The sequence below is a fragment of the Hibiscus syriacus genome, unplaced genomic scaffold (assembly GCF_006381635.1).
Source record: "Hibiscus syriacus cultivar Baekdansim isolate YM2019G1 unplaced genomic scaffold, ASM638163v2 tig00002919_pilon, whole genome shotgun sequence".
Classification (NCBI taxonomy): Eukaryota; Viridiplantae; Streptophyta; class Magnoliopsida; order Malvales; family Malvaceae; genus Hibiscus; species Hibiscus syriacus.
Window position 1 is genome coordinate 1,552,566 of NW_024061957.1, and position 15,843 is coordinate 1,568,408.

The following is a 15,843-nucleotide window of genomic DNA, read 5'->3' on the forward strand; positions in this document are numbered from 1 at the left end:
TTACTAAACAAACGAGAACTAAAACCTGTTGCCGGATGGGGAAGGATGTCGTTGGATATAGGAACGGATGTCGCCGGAGAGAGTGATAGATGGAGATGGAATGAGTTGCGATTTAGGGATTTAGGTTATGAGTTGTTGCTGTTGCGTAGTTATATACCCAAAACATTTGTGTTGTGAAACTAAAACCTGTTGCGAATTTGAAATTCAGTGTTGCGACAGTCAGAATCGCGTTGCGATAGTCAGAATCGAGTTGTGATTATGTATTATCGCGTTGCAATGTCCGAATCGCAACGCGAATTTGAAAAATCGCAATGCGATAGTCAAAATCGCGTTGCGAATCTGGAAACTGATTTACGATACTAGAGATCGCGTTGCGATTTAGAGATCGCATTGCAATTTTGTTAGTCATTTTGGCAAATCAAAAAAAATTAGTCAAAATCGTATATTATAAAGAATTTTCGGTCACTGAGGTTATTTTTTCTTTTTTTTTTTAATGTGAAGTGTGTTGTTGTTCGTGAGGGCCCCACGTTTTTGTTGTGTTTGATAAATGACCAAACCGAAAGCAATTTGCTTTCTTTCTGTTCTTTTATTTGTTTGCCCAGAAAAAAAAAACTACGTTTCAGTTTCTCTTATGTCGTTTTCTTTCTACTTTATCAATGAGTTCTTCTAAAAAGTATATTGTAAATTGGGCATCTTGCAATGAATTGTGAGGAAAAAAAAAACTAGCTGTGGAGTGAATTTGTTGTAATTTTCAATAGAATAGGTACTTGATTTTCCAATGAAATTTCATTGAAGAGCAATTTAAGGTTTTTTGTAAATGTTGTTATTTGTATTGATTCCACAGCCTCTGGCTTCATATAAATTCATGGCTTTGTATCATGTTTAGATCGAAACACTTTTTTTAATACTATTTTTTTTTCTGTAAAATAATTGTTTACTTACTAATATTGTTACATCAGCAGGTTCTGTTTGAGACCAAACCAGTGACAGAATAGAGCTTCCTCACTGGTATTTGGTTGCTGGTTTGCTAAGAGTTGTAAAGGGTGGGGGTATCAGTTGCTTAACTTATGGCAAACCGCGACTTGTTGATCGGGAAAAATCAAGATTTGTTGTTGCCATAGAACCAGTATGTGGAAATAGGGCGTAATGCCAACTTTGTTCATAGTCGTAATCATGATTTACTACGTACAGAGCAGATCCTTGATGTTGATTTGGAAATTAGACCAACTCATGATCATGATCATAAACTAGCAAATTCTCTGACACACACAGATGATTTAGTTCTACCACATGATAATGTTCATAATTTTTTTGAGAATGAGTTCGATATGGATCAGATTGACTACCCTGGTGCGAAGGAAGATCATGCTGGTGTTGAGAATAATGATGACCAATTCGCAGATGTTGTTGAGCATCATGAATTTGGTTTGCATGATGGTACTGAGTTGACCCTTGTGAAGAGCCAGGATCTTTCAGACAAATTATATTCGGATATGCAGCTAAATCAGGAAATGAGTATCGAAACGTTATCATACGTGTTTTCTCAACCGCTGCAATTCAATGACTGATCCAGAAATTTAAAAATTGGATCTAAAATTTTAATTTTCTTTTTTTAAAATTAATGGGTAGGCAAAAATTATAATTTTTTTCCTTTTTTTTCTTAATACATAAAGTTAAATTTAATCACTTTTTTTAAATAATAAGATGCACTTGGCTCCTATGGGGCTTAGTGCATCCGTCCCTGCGCTGCATGGGATAGTTGATGCTCCTGTGCTTCAGCAACGTATGTCAGTTGCGGTGAAGGGCCATGAATTGACTGTTGGCAAAGAGTTCCGTCATGTCCACAGCTGTAGGAGAGCCCTAAGAGACGCAGCTATTGCTCTTCACTTTGAAATGCAAACAATAAAGTCCGACAAGACTCGTTATACTGCCAAGTGTGCAAGTGAGGGGTGCCCTTGGAGAATACATGCTGCAAGACTTCCTGGTGTTCCTACTTTCACCATTAGAACTATCCATAACGAACATACTTGTGCAGGGATTACTCATCTTGGTCATCAACAAGCTTCGGTTCAGTGGGTTGCAGATGTTGTTGCAGAAAGCATCAATGAAAATCCTCATTATAAACCGAAGGAGATATTGGAAGAGATTCACCGTGTTCACGGAATTGCTTTATCATACAAACAAGCATGGAGGGGCAAGGAACGCATCATGGCCACTGTGCGTGGCAATTTCGAGGAAGATTATCACCTCCTCACGCAATATTGTGATATGATCAAAAGAACAAATACAGGAAGCATTGCGAAGGTTTATGCGGATCCTGTTGATAACTGTTTTCAATTCCTTTTCATTTCATTTCAAGCATCCATTTATGGTTTTCTGAATGCATGCCGACCAATTGTAGTGGATTTGTAGTAGATATTCGAACCCGAAGCTGTTATTGTCGTGGATGGGAGCTGAGTGGACTCCCTTGTGCTCATGCCATTGCAGCTCTCCTATCTTGTAGACAAAATATGCGCAAGTTTACAGAAAGTTGTTTCACAGTGGCAAATTACTGTAAGGCATACTCAAAGACAATACACCCTGTTCCTGATAAATCCCTTTGGAAAGAGATGCCTGAACAGTTTCGAAATGGAAATAACGATGCGGAGGTCATTATAAAACCACCCAAGTTGCTTGAGCAGCCAGTGAGACCTAAAAAGAGGAGAGCTCTTACCGGGAATGTCGATCGGGCGAAAAGGATGGTGCATTGCAGTCGGTGCAATCAAACTGGTCATTTCAGAACTACATGTACAGCACCTATATAGAAACTCATTTTTCAAGTTCTTTTAACTGTGCAAAGAGAAGATCAAATAGTTTTTTGTTTTAATTTTTTTAGAGCTGCTATTGTCAGCTCTACTTTAGGAAAGCACAGATAGATGAAGTTCATGTTTATAGGTTTACTTAGACAAGTGAATACCTTAGTTCTCTATTAAGAAGAATAGTTTTTTTTTTAAATTTTATTATTATCTCATAACTTTGGAATTGAGCGCGTAAATATGATTGATCGAATGTGTTATTATACAAATTTTAAAAATGTAACGTCAGTCTTGCCGTTATTGATTTAATGACAGACAGGTAATTTGATTGAAATTAAAATAAAAGTTTAGTGACTGACAATTTTTATTTAGGGATCAGAATAGAATCGACTTCATTGTTTAGTGACCAATAGTATAGTTTTCAATGCATGCATGCAATTGCAACAACTAGGGTGGTAATACACATCCTCCATTTCCAGTATACACGTCCCAGTGCCAAAAATAATATATTAAAGCTTCGATGGATAGTATTAAGCGAAGTTAACTACCATATTATAAATAGCAAAAGGAAGTTGAGATTATGGGAGATGAATGCATTTAGGGCGAAGCAAGAAATCATTAGATTATTACATGTGTCAGTGCTTGATCTTCACCATCTCAATGAACACATATAAAGGATTAAAATTTGCAGCTTCAACCCAGAGTAATGGCAATTTTGTTTCTCGCATCGGGGTTCTCATCAAACCCCGAAGAAAATTCTGGTTTTTGTCATTCTAAAATCATGCATAAAGGTAAATTCTCATTAAAGCTTCAAACGATTAATGCATCTATGAATTTATATATATATATATGTGTGTGAATGTATGTGTATGTATATGTAAATTTTTATTCCAGTAGTTTTTTCCTTTTGTGTTCTTCAGATCATCAACATCACAGCAGCCCACTCACTTTGACACAGATCATGATTGCCACTTCCATCGGCATCATCATTGCAGCAGCGTTGAAGTTTCATCTTCATAAGCTAAGGGATCAAAAGATCATCCCGAAGCTACGGTCGCGGGACAAAGGCGGCCGTCACATCGATAAGGTCGAACGTTTCCCTCACTACGTAGGTAAATAATTTCTTTGTATGTTTATATGAACCTCAATGGATTACTTTGTGTCCATCACATTTTCGTTCACTCGTTTCGAGTGTTTCGAGTCCCGACCCTTGATTTTGTTTCATATTTCAGCCAGGCAGATGGGATTTAATGATAGAAGAGAATGCCCTTTGCTCTGCAAGTTGGCAGCGGAATACATCAGGAAATTAGAAGGTTGTGAGGAGGATATATATACATTCTTCTCCAGCGAACTCGATGTCGATTCGCTTTTTGTTAAGCTTGTGGAGGAATTTGAGAGATGCATTCTTAGTTATTTTGCATTCCATTGGGGCCATGCAGATCTTATGATTGCCCAGGTAATGATCAAGATCAATACATATACAAATACATATGTGTTTGTCTAAATGTAAATGTGAGAACAAGTAGGAAAAATGAATTGCTTTCTTATTCATTGGTTCAGGTATTAAGTTCTGATGCTGAACCCAAGAGAAAGCTCAAGCAGATTTTCATGGCAGCAACTAGGTTGGACATTAATTATTACATTACCTATTCGTTGCTGGAAGGGGAGAATAAATCATACTTTTTCTAATATAGGGAACAGAGATTTGAGAGGGTGACAAAGAATCTGAAAGTGGCTAGAATTTTCACTACATTGGTGGAAGAAATGAAAGCGATGGGGCTTACATCGACCGACGACTCTCAATGTACGGAAGTGATGGCTCCGGTGGCTCATAGCGATAGAAGTCCGGTGCTGCTTCTCATGGGAGGTGGGATGGGAGCTGGGAAGAGCACTGTGCTTAAAGACATCCTCAAAGAGTAAGCCCTTTGCCATGTATTTCTGTCAAGTAGATGTTCATAATTTGGTTTGAAATGAAGTGGGAAATATGACCAAAAACTAAAACGTATGAGCAGACCGTTCTGGGCAGGAGCAGCAGGGAATGCAGTCGTGATCGAGGCCGATGCATTCAAAGAATCAGATGTTATCTACAGAGCCCTCAGCAAACGAGGTCATTCGGACATGGTCCATACAGCTGAATTGGTACGATCCAATATCAGCAGTAGCATTTTTTTATAATTGTTGTAATGATTTATCGGCACTATCCGAACAGGTGCACCAATCATCTACAGATGCAGCATCATCCCTTCTAGTGACGGCACTCAACGAAGGGCGGGATGTGATCATGGATGGAACATTGTCCTGGATACCATTTGTTTTGCAGACAATAACCATGGCCCGATGTGTCCATCGTCGCAGATATCGCATGGGTGCTGGTTACAAGAAAAACCCTGATGGGACCATAATCGAGAACTATTGGGAACAACTCGAAGAAGAACAAGTTCCGGAAGGAGGCAAAAGAAGGAAACCATACAGAATAGAGCTGGTTGGAGTTGTTTGTGAAGCTTATTTAGCAGTTATTAGAGGCATAAGGTATGACACACACATGGATAGAAAACTTTTTTTCGCCTTTCACCATGAGATACTAATTTTGTAAACGAATCCGATATATACAGGAGAGCTATAATGTGTAGACGAGCCGTAAGGGCGAATTCACAATTGAAATCCCACAAGAGATTTGCAAATGCATTTCCAACATATTGCCAATTGGTTGACAATGCTAGACTATATAGCACCAATGCCTTGGAAGGTCCACCTAAGGTTATTTCACTATATCACACTCGATTTTCAGTCTCAATTTTCCTTGAGCACTTAAGAATGTGGAGATATTGACTTTAACAATGAATATGAAGTTGATAGGGTGGAAAGACAAAGACAGGACATTGCTAGTCGATCCCGACGAGATCGGCTGCCTAAAGAGGATAGGCAGGCTGAACGAAAATGCGGATTCAATATACGAACTTTACAGGTATCCTAACCCGGCTTGTCAAACCGGTTCAATTTGGAAAGACATTGTACTATCACCCTCAAGATTAAACATTCAGCTGGAGCTGAAGTATACCATCCAGAAAGTGGAAATGATGTCTAATGCGGATTTGAACTCATGAATGTGTCTAAACTCGCAAATTGCAGGCTGAAGATTATGTCTGAACTCTCATACCTTTTGCGATATATGTTTTGTATGAGAAAGAATTTTTTGCCTTGGATGAAGATGTAAATTTATTGTTACTAGATTAGCCAAAGCTTTAGACTATGAAACTTTCCATTGATTGTTTCAAATAATCTGTGCTAGAATACAGTAGGTGTGGCTTATTGGAACTCTAGAAGTAATTTAAAAGTTTTTTTTTAGAGAAGACGAGCAATTAGAGCTGTAATTTGGAGATAGAACTTTCCCAGGTTCACAGTTCAGTTAATGCAGTCTAATTGAAACCTGATTTAAAGGTAGAAACTTGAAATAGAGCCAAATCCGAATTTTAGAATTTTCAACTATTTATGGTTGATTCATGGATAAAAGGTAACTGGAAATATAGAATGCGAGAATCAAGAGAATTCTCTTAATACAATCAACCGAAAATTACATCTAAAAACTGTTCCAACAATTCTCAACGAAATCAGAAACTTGTACTAATATACTATAGAAAGAAAATAAATAAGGGTTTAAAAAGAAAAATATTTGAAGATCAGAAGTCATATTTTCATGGAGTATGGACTCGATCAAACCCACTTAACTGCACTAATTTACAACACCACTCCTATTGCCTCTAATCTCATTTCTTTCCCCTCGCCGACGGGGCTCTCCTTGGAGTAGCTTTCTTCGCCGGTGACTTAACGCTCTTTGACTTTACACTCTTCGCCGGAGCTTTTTTAGGTGCGGCGGATTTCTTCGGAGCAGCCGCCTTCTTCCCTGGAGACGTCCTTGTTGAAGTTCTAGAAGCTTTGGCTGGCTTCTCCGCAGGCTTGGGCTTAGACTTGCTAGCAGCTTTTGGCTTGGCAGCTGCAGTAGTCTTTGGCTTCGCTGCAGCAGCGGCCTTTGTCTTTGTAGTAGTAGATTTAGCCTTAGCAGGAGCCTTAGGTTTAGCCGCCACCTTGGACTTTGGCTTCGACGCAGCTTTAGTCTTAGCCGGAGCTTTGGAAGCCGGTTTAGCACTCTTCATGGACTTCGCGGCAGGTTTCGATTTAGCCTTAGTGGCTGCCGGCTTTTTCTTTGCCGGAGCAGAAGAAGTTGTCTCCGCCTTCGTAGGCCTCGCCGACGGAAGCTTAAATGAACTCTTAACCTTAACCAATTTCCCTGCAGCAACGAGCTTCTTCAAATTGAAAAGCAAAAGCTTCCTGAAATTTCCAGGAAGATTCTTCTGTTTCTCTTCAATGAATTTAGTAATAGCGTACTGACTTGAACCGGTCCTCTCTTTCAAACTAACGATCGCATCTTTGATCATCTACATCAAATCAAATCAATCAAATATCAACACACAAACAGATATAAAACAACAATCAACACAAGATCAAACGAACAATAATAAAAACTTTTGAAATTGAAATCACGGAAATACCTCTTCATAAGAAGGATGAGCAGGAGGAGCTCGAGGCTTCTTTGAAGCTGGTGCTTTCTTGGATTTAGGCTCTTTGGCTTTCTTCGCCTTGCCCGATTTCGATTTGGTCTCAGCTGGCTTGTCCTCCGCCGGCTCGGCAGCGACCTCAACCACGACAGTCGTTTCTTCTTCAGTGGTCATTGCAGGAGAAAGGACACGTAATTAGGGTTTCGGAGAATGGGATTTTTTTTTGGATCTAATCTCAATGGACCTGGAATTCCGTGTTGTGATAAAAGGTAACGGAAATGAAGGGATTTAAATAGTCAGGTGTGAGAGAGACGGTATCCGTAAGATGAAATATGATTGGTCGCGACAACTAGAACGCGGATCACCATCTTTTGTAAAATTTAAATATAGACCGTTGGATAAAGCATTTATCCACGGTTGAAGACATGAAGAGTTGAAGGGAAAGGGGGAGAAATTGATGTTTTGAGTAGTTCAAGTGTGTTTTTGGTCTCAATTGATTTTAGCATAACTGGAGCTATAGTTGATGAAATTTTATGAGGTTTTTACCCTTGTGTAGGTTATTCTATCAGCTTTCTAACCATTATTTTTTTGAACATTTTGAGTGATTATTTTGGGAGATATTTGATTTTGAATCTAAATTGGTCAATATTAAAGTTTACGATTATGTTATTGTAGTTCCAAACGATTTTAAGAGAATGTTCGACACAAATTCTAGTTTTTTTCATCCCATTTGATAATAGATTAACTAAGGAATCTGATGCTTCAAAAATTTTAGACATCAGACGAGAATTTGATGTAAAAATATTGTTTGGAATGACGCCAAAGTTGAACATGTCCTATTGATGTTCATGTGTCACAACTTACATCACATGTAACCAAATCCATGGAATAAATTTGAAGTGCGGAATAAAAAAAACTTGTATGATACTCTATGAATACATTATACAAGTTAATCACGAACATCAAATGAATCAAATTATTTTTTTTCAGTCATTAATCAATGTAAAAACATGTTAAATCATGTTTATTCCATCTTGAGAACATTTGGTTTGTGTATAGTCCATTGATGTAGTTTAGCATCTTCTTCCTCGCATCCAAGCTTCCGTATAACTAAAATTTAATGATACCAAATCATCATATTCCATGATTATCAAGCTAAAATTGCATGTTAGGGGAAATTTGTTTTACTTGGTTATCATTCATTCTCTGGTTGTACCATGGCATCGTATGCCATCAAAATGGCCTAAAAGAATGCTTCATTAAGCATGAGATACACTTCCTTGAGCATGACATGTATCTCAACTAATTTATATACGATTCTTAATCCTTATATGCTCTGTATGATATGGGTTGCAACACACATTGATAGTATTAAAGAAACACACATTGAATAGTTTAGGGTGATTTTAAGATAGTATTTGGTCAAAACTTTCTTAGCCAATTGATAATACACACTCTTTAGACATAGCTGCTCGAACCTAGGTTCTCTAGAGAGAGCGATATTTCTTTGTACTACTAAGGCCACTTAATAGGTTCAGAAACACATATATTATCGATTAAAATGATTGTTATGTCGATATGATTACAAGATACATGTGCTTTTAGTACATAATTTGATTGATTTTTCCGTTTAATGTAATAAAATGATATCATACATAATTATAATGTGTATGATTATTAAAGATTAATACATGTCTAATCAGAAATTTGATATCTATAAAAAGAATTTATACTTTCAATAGTCAATGAACAGGTCCATTTCATCATAGTTTATAGAGCAATAGAAGCATCAAGCTACGATCCAATTCGGTGTCATTATTATGAGAATCTTCAATATATGAACTTGGGAGAACTAGAAATACTTATTTAAGATCAATAACTAAAGAACATGATAACCTGACATTACCAGTTTAAAATGAGTCTAAACAAGAAAATCTCGTCAGAAATTCTCCAAAAAAATTACTGTAATAGATCGGGAGTCAAAGTCGAAATGTAATTAAAACTGGAAAATTAATATCCTATTTTTCCTTTACATGGGGAAGGAATGTAACATCTTCCCACAAGTTATAATCAGTGCCATCAACCATGAAGAAACATGTATACAAATCTCTACCAATTCATAAACAAATAATCATCATGATGACTTCTAAATAAATTATCCGTTAAATGCAACAAGCATAGTCACACATAAGTTTCGGGTCAAGTCACTTTATGACAATCTCTCAATCAATGGGAGATAACTTGTTAAATCTCCGGGGATATTTTTCTGCGATCAACTCCGCCTATCAAAACTTTCGAAGGAATTCTTCCATCCATCAAGGTATTTGGAGTTTCATAACCTTGAATTTATCACAATCCTTTGACAAAACTACCTACAAGATCTACTAAGGTCAAATTTAGTGTCAGATAACTGAATTTATTTACCTAGTTTGTATATATACGAATAGCAATCATGACCATATGCTTGACACAAAATTAAGATTAATATAAAAACCTCATGCAAGAGGAAAAAGGGATCTTCAAGAGGGAACTTGATATAATACATCTTTTTTTTTCTTGATCACACTATTTTTTTTATCGATTTTCTTCAACCTCGATCATTAAAAAACAATTGATTATAACTTCCCGTTCAAATCAGAAAAAGGAAACGCTTACATCCGACAATACACCCATTATCTTCATCAACAATCTTAAATAAAATAATTAAATTACCTAAAGTTATAATGTGAGTGAAACTTACCATTCACATCTCTTGCAAAAAACATTCTTAGAAGTTGTTCAACTAGCAATCCCATAACTGCATATGATGGATCATAACCTTTGTTCTTGATAATTTTTTTATTTTTGGATAGAATTATAACTAATTTTATAATGTTTTCTTTTAAAGGGTACAATAAAAGTCCAAATATATGGGTTTAAAAAAATGTATCTGCCCCAAAATACTTGCCGAGAAGCACCCTAACGCGACCCAAGCTAGAATGAACTAATCAGCTCGTCATATGATGGACATCCTCCTAGACAGGGATGGACTTAGACGGCGGGGTAGTTAATCTCCTGAAATTTTAAAATTATTTATATTTTAAATTTTGTATATATTTTCTATTGATAATTTATTTTTGTCTCCAAAAAATTTTAAAAGTTTATTTTCTTAACATAAAATTCTGCGTCCGTGAATACTCCTAAACAACCTCTAATCTATGTATAAATACCCAAGTATCATCTCCTTCCGGATCATCTTCATTTTCATAACCTTATTCTTCTAAAATATGTTATTCTTGCCGCATTGCAATACACCCATACTGACTTAAATATTGAAGAGCATCTTAGAGCAAAAGCTCCGACGTTTTGCTTTGCAAGAAGCCTAACAGCTCCAGCTAGTTCATCCTCTATCCCAATCCTATACTAGACGAGACATCAACCATGCATCTTCACGTTTGCTATAATACTTGTTAAACTGATTAGAATTTGAAGGTTATATAGCATTTAATTTTACTCAATGGTATAAAAAACAGACCGGACCAATCGGTTCAACTAGGAGCGAACAGTTTCGAATTGAATTAAAAATGAAAATTAAAAACAACTCAAAATTAAAACAATTGAGCATACATGTAGTTTTGATGTGCGACAATTTAATTAAGGTTAATTTAAGACAGTTTCAACCTAAAATATTATCATTTCAACCTAAAAAATTATATAAATTTGTAACATTTCTCGGGATCCAAACACTGTCATAACAACGGTGCGTTTCCTATGTTTTGTTCTCATTTTTGTTTAGGCGGACGTGGATGCTGATGTTGCCGCTCCAGGGGTACCAAAGAAGAGAACGTTCAAGAAGTTCAGTTTCAGAGGTGTCGATCTCGATGCTCTCTTGGATATTTCCACTGATGAACTCGTCAACCTCTTTCCTGCTCGTGCTCGCCGAAGGTTACATCATGTTATTTTCTCTGCTTGAATTTTTTTTTCTTCAATGGCTTCTAATTTGGAAAATAGGTATTTCATTTCTGCAACTTTAGGTTTCAGAGAGGTTTGAAGAGGAAGCCAATGGCTCTGATCAAGAAATTACGCAAGACTGTGAGTATTCTATTTTCAACTATATGAGGAATTAACTGATACTTTAAAGTTTGTTGTGTTTGATTAATGTTCGGATCTGCATATGTTCTAGTTTTGATAGTAGAAACGCAAAAAGATTTTGAATTACTCTCTCCTAATGTTTTCATAGTGTTGTGGTTGGTTGTGTATTTGCTTTCATATGTTTGACTAGACATAGATAAATGGTATTGCTGATCGTCTACGGTTTCAGAATGCTTTTTAGATTCAATAGCTAGTGGTCTATTGTTCGTAGTAGTTTTTGATCTTCACTTTGTTTATATTGCTCATCCGGCAATCTGGTTTTCTGTAACTCTCTTTGGTAACGGATTACCATATAGTTCAACAGTGCAGTTGCTGTTCCCTTTTGCTTAGTTCTCTTGATCTGTGTCTCTGTACATAACATAGTTTCCTGTTTCACTAGTAACCTTGTTGGGAAGCTTATGATGTCAGGGGCTGATGGCAGTAATGACTTGGTATCATTTTTTGTAACACCACAACGTTACAAAAAATCATGATTATCTTTCTTTCTCCTTTGCCCTTATTTTAGCTAGTGTAGTGTCATATTTAGCATCTCTGTTGCATGAGATTTGTGGATGCTGTTTCAAAATTTTCCAGTGAAGTAGGTAGCCTTGATGATTCATTGGGATATTTAACTGATTTCTTGATTTGTAATACATTTCCCTTGAACTATTTTTATTTAATTCCTTGGAAATGATGATCAAAGTAATTATTGGTAGCAACATATATTGAGAATGTTATTCTGCTGTCTTGAAACAGAAACGGGAGGCTCCACCCGGTGAGAAACCTGAGCCGGTTAGGACACACCTTCGCAACATGATTATAGTTCCTGAAATGATCGGTAGTATCATTGGTGTTTATAATGGGAAGACCTTCAATCAAGTGGAAATCAAGCCAGAAATGATTTGCCACTATTTGGCTGAATTCTCAATCTCATACAAGCCAGTAAAGCACGGAAGGCCTGGTATTGGTGCCACACATTCATCCAGGTTTATTCCACTCAAGTGAATGTCTTCACTCTTAGTTTTGTTGGAATGTTGTTTTGTTATTGAAGTTTGATCGGTGTGTTTAGTGTTGTGGTTTTTCTGTTGAGTACTCAAATTTAGAAAGACTTCGTTAAGCTTTGCATTTCTTTCCAATTTCCTCTTCCCCTTCTGAACTATTTATTACCAACACTCGGTCTGTTCCCAGCTTCAAAGTGGATGAAAAAATTAAACTCCAACTTGTTGGCCCAAACATAAATTATCCCTTTTACTCTTCAGGTAGGTTTAACAATCACAAATTTATCAGTTTGAACAAAGTTAACCGTTAAGAGTCAATCTTTTGTTGTTAGTACCCAAACAAGCTCCATTAATTCCAATATTTTAGTTTTACTATACATTAATGTTCATGAAAATTTCACCGTTATCCCACAGCTTACCTATGACTATTCAAGCAAGCTTAAGATAAAAATGGTCGGGGAAAATGCCAGCCTTTTGCCAATGGAAGAGGGGGATGCAATTGAAATGTGTTGTTGAGCCATGTTTCCCCATGTTAGTTTACGAAGTTCACATGCCTTATTGCAAGGCTTATTAGAGTTTCACTTACAATCATGCATTATATATAATTGGAGGTGTTGCTAACTCAGCCTGCCAATTTCTTCTACCCTGGACCCCTGGTTATGACATAATCAGAAGTTTCCAGCCGTATGTACAAAAATGCATATCCTGTTGAATCCTTGTAGGTTCACAGAAACTAACAAATATAACGCAAAATGTGAAAAGAAGCTTAAAAAAACATGGTCCAAACTTGGTATTTGGGACAAATTTTCGACAATTTTAGTTTGGTTCCAAATACCATCAGGCGTAGGCATGCAAAGCCAGCACCAGCCCAACTCCCAACTCATTACATGTTGCAAATAAAAGAAAATGCAACCCCACAACCATATTCTCATTTAAAGAAAAATACACCATCAATAACATATAGGGCAGCACCAATGGCATCTCATTTAATTCAAAAAGTTAATCCCTTATCAAGCTTTTCATTGCCATGGAAAATGAAACAGTTATTTACAAATTAAACCCCACTTTTGGTTCAGCACTAGGCTTAATGCCTGCTGCTAAATTGATAAAAAGGCTTCCCAGTCCAACTCTCCAATGCCCCCCATAAAAGGGAGGGAAAAAACTGTTCCGATATACCCCAAGCTTGCAACGTGCAAAAATAAAATGTACATGACCGAGTTGAGCCGACCATAGTTGATTGAACATTAAGGAGTTGAAGAATTCTTTAGCAGAGTTTCCACCAAGACTAGGTCATTGTTTGTGGTATCTTTGGGTGGTTATGCTCACCTTCATATGTAACAATAAGCATTGACGGCTCTTCCAAGCACCTCTCCACATGCTTCCTTGCAGGGCAACCTCTCATACTGCTGCATTTATAATATCCCCTAGCACCAGATAAAAAGAAAAAACGCTGAATCGATATTTTACAATGGATTCCGATAACCGCACACCTCAGATTAACAAGCTTAATCAACAACTTAAACACAAAAAATTAAAGAATTTCAAGTCCCCCAATAGAAGTGATATCAGATATCACAGATGCTAAGGTCTATTTCAATCCAAAAATTCATGTATCTGTGTGCACTAAAATTTCTGACGTCATAAGCAAAACCAAAGTGGCAACACCAAAATTTGTATCAACAATGTATCGAATATCAGTATGATATATATAGAAAATGTTAATGATTACCTAGGGTGAGGAGAACCCTTGATCGGTTTCTGTCCATATTTCCTCCATGAATAATCATCGGGAGGGATATCAGCAAGCTTGTTACTGATAGCAGGCACCTTGATTGATCTCTTTACTCTATGCTTACTGCCAATTCGTGCAACCAATAAAGGCGACTAATCAATTATGAGAAACCAAGGTCAAAAGCATAATTCTGTAAAGATAAAAAATTGCAAAAAAGTAAAGGAAGATAATATAACCTCTTTTTCGAGCAATGGCATTTACCACTACTTCCACATTTGATACTCCCATCATCTCCCTTGCCTGAGCACTTCTTCTTGTGTTGAGAACCCTGATCCGAGGCTCGAGGCGCCCCAATCAAATGGAAGGCGTTCGCATTGTCCAAATTACCTACACTACCATCAATACTAAGGGAAGAGATGAAAGACCTAGTTGAGGACATGGTAGGTGTGCAGCTAGAGCTATCAAAGTTCAAGTTAATCCCACTGTTATTCTTCCTAAACAACATTTCAGCCTTAAGTTTCATTTGCTGTTGCTGTTGGAGCTGTAACCTTTGTTGCAACTGTTGTTGTTGGAGGAAATTATAGTGGCCGGATGGTGCCTGTTGGGCGAGATGAAGAGGGGTTTTGCCATTTGAACTCAGTTCCAAAGATGGGTTTCCCAAATACAGAGAACTCTTGGCATGTGAACTCACTTCTTGAAATGAGTTTTCATGGAAACCGAGTTGCAATTCCTTGGATGGATAATCTGGTGGCTTATGGTGTTGATTGTCCAAATGGATGCTCCGAGGAAAAGGGGTTTGTAATTTCATTTGCTTCCTCACTCTTGCATGTCCCAAACCTGAGTTCAAAAGAGAAACTACTCTTTTTAACCTAAAAACAGCTTCCCCAGTTTCGGCCATTAAATTCCTGTAATGAACTTGATCATGAGGCTGAGACAAAATACTTAAAACTCTATGGCAGCTCTCTACTGCTGCCTTGTTAGCTTCTTCAACGTCCTCCATATTACCACACAAAAAACTAATTCCCCAAACTCAAATTAGATCTTTTTAAAGACTAAAAAAAGACCCATCACTCAAAATTCAATTTTCAGATCACCCAGAGACCCAAACAAGGATTTCATTCCACTTTCCCGAACATATAACTGAGAGAAGGACCAAGAAATGAGTATAAGATTCAACAAGGCCATTAAAAGAAAGCTAATAAAAGGAGAGAAACCAGACAAGGATCAAAGCAGAAACAAAATCTCTCTTACCCAAAAAAAAAACAGATCTTGTTGGACTTGGTGTTGTCAAACCCTCAATTCTTCAGCACCCACGTTTTATTTTTAAAATTTTCTGAGATTGAAAGGTGTGAAAGAGAAGACTTTGTTTTAAGCCATTGAGAGAATTTTACAAACGGCCATAACACAAACAAAAGGCTACCATCATTTTTACTATATTATATTACTAAAGAAATGAATTCTAGGCAGGGAAAAAAACTCGACAAAGAAATTCAATGGAAGGAGAGATTTAAACAAGTAAAGGGGGGAGATGAAGCAATGAAACTGCCGTCTCCATCACAGATTTGAAGGTGGGACCCTAGCAAAAGTCCTTGGTTTCATTCTCTCCCTCTTTTTTATTCTTTATTTTTCCTGCCATTTCAGTTTCATTACAACTT

The 15,843-nt window shown here is 36.9% G+C and overlaps 4 protein-coding genes across 4 annotated transcripts; 2 read left to right on the forward strand and 2 right to left on the reverse strand.

Annotated features, from left to right (window-relative positions):
• The first annotated feature begins 1,704 nt into the window (after positions 1–1,704).
• LOC120163761 lies at positions 1,705–5,922 on the forward strand. Its single transcript, XM_039173603.1, has 10 exons — positions 1,705–2,329; positions 2,413–2,755; positions 3,690–3,907; positions 4,028–4,251; positions 4,356–4,417; positions 4,490–4,711; positions 4,808–4,934; positions 5,005–5,324; positions 5,408–5,552; positions 5,645–5,922. The coding sequence occupies exons 1-10, from the start codon at positions 1,705–1,707 to the stop codon at positions 5,897–5,899; spliced, it is 2,541 nt and encodes an 846-aa protein (XP_039029534.1). The 3' UTR covers positions 5,900–5,922.
• Positions 5,923–6,448: 526 nt separating this feature from the next.
• Positions 6,449–7,604, reverse strand: LOC120165711 (histone H1-like). The gene is made up of 2 exons (XM_039175175.1): positions 7,343–7,604; positions 6,449–7,228 (listed from the first exon to the last, which is right to left on the reverse strand). Exons 1-2 carry the CDS (start codon positions 7,520–7,522, stop codon positions 6,560–6,562), a joined length of 849 nt encoding a protein of 282 aa, XP_039031106.1. The 5' UTR covers positions 7,523–7,604; the 3' UTR covers positions 6,449–6,559.
• A 2,768-nt stretch (positions 7,605–10,372) lies between these two features.
• LOC120163771 (40S ribosomal protein S15-4-like) lies at positions 10,373–12,691 on the forward strand. The gene is made up of 4 exons (XM_039173613.1): positions 10,373–10,390; positions 11,124–11,272; positions 11,362–11,419; positions 12,215–12,691. The coding sequence occupies exons 1-4, from the start codon at positions 10,373–10,375 to the stop codon at positions 12,461–12,463; spliced, it is 474 nt and encodes a 157-aa protein (XP_039029544.1). The 3' UTR covers positions 12,464–12,691.
• A 1,035-nt stretch (positions 12,692–13,726) lies between these two features.
• On the reverse strand, positions 13,727–15,685 carry LOC120165721 (probable WRKY transcription factor 21). Its single transcript, XM_039175184.1, has 4 exons — positions 15,440–15,685; positions 14,425–15,328; positions 14,186–14,311; positions 13,727–13,880 (listed from the first exon to the last, which is right to left on the reverse strand). Exons 2-4 carry the CDS (start codon positions 15,186–15,188, stop codon positions 13,742–13,744), a joined length of 1,029 nt encoding a protein of 342 aa, XP_039031115.1. The 5' UTR covers positions 15,189–15,328; positions 15,440–15,685; the 3' UTR covers positions 13,727–13,741.
• Between the last annotated feature and the right edge of the window lie 158 nt (positions 15,686–15,843).

Coding starts and splice junctions, on each gene's coding strand:
- LOC120163761 (XM_039173603.1), top strand. CDS start 1,705: ATGCACTTGGCTCCTATGGGGCTTAGTGCATCCGTCCCTGCGCTGCAT. Junction 2,756..3,689: donor AGGATGGTGCATTGCAGTCG/GTGCAATCAAAC, acceptor TTTTTATTCCAG/TAGTTTTTTCCTTTTGTGTT. Junction 3,908..4,027: donor ACGTTTCCCTCACTACGTAG/GTAAATAATTTC, acceptor TTCATATTTCAG/CCAGGCAGATGGGATTTAAT.
- LOC120165711 (XM_039175175.1), bottom strand. CDS start 7,522: ATGACCACTGAAGAAGAAACGACTGTCGTGGTTGAGGTCGCTGCCGAG. Junction 7,229..7,342: donor CTCATCCTTCTTATGAAGAG/GTATTTCCGTGA, acceptor GATTTGATGTAG/ATGATCAAAGATGCGATCGT.
- LOC120163771 (XM_039173613.1), top strand. Junction 11,273..11,361: donor CCTGCTCGTGCTCGCCGAAG/GTTACATCATGT, acceptor CTGCAACTTTAG/GTTTCAGAGAGGTTTGAAGA. Junction 11,420..12,214: donor TCAAGAAATTACGCAAGACT/GTGAGTATTCTA, acceptor GTCTTGAAACAG/AAACGGGAGGCTCCACCCGG.
- LOC120165721 (XM_039175184.1), bottom strand. CDS start 15,188: ATGGAGGACGTTGAAGAAGCTAACAAGGCAGCAGTAGAGAGCTGCCAT. Junction 14,312..14,424: donor TGCCATTGCTCGAAAAAGAG/GTTATATTATCT, acceptor ACGAATTGGCAG/TAAGCATAGAGTAAAGAGAT. Junction 13,881..14,185: donor AAGGGTTCTCCTCACCCTAG/GTAATCATTAAC, acceptor ATCTGGTGCTAG/GGGATATTATAAATGCAGCA.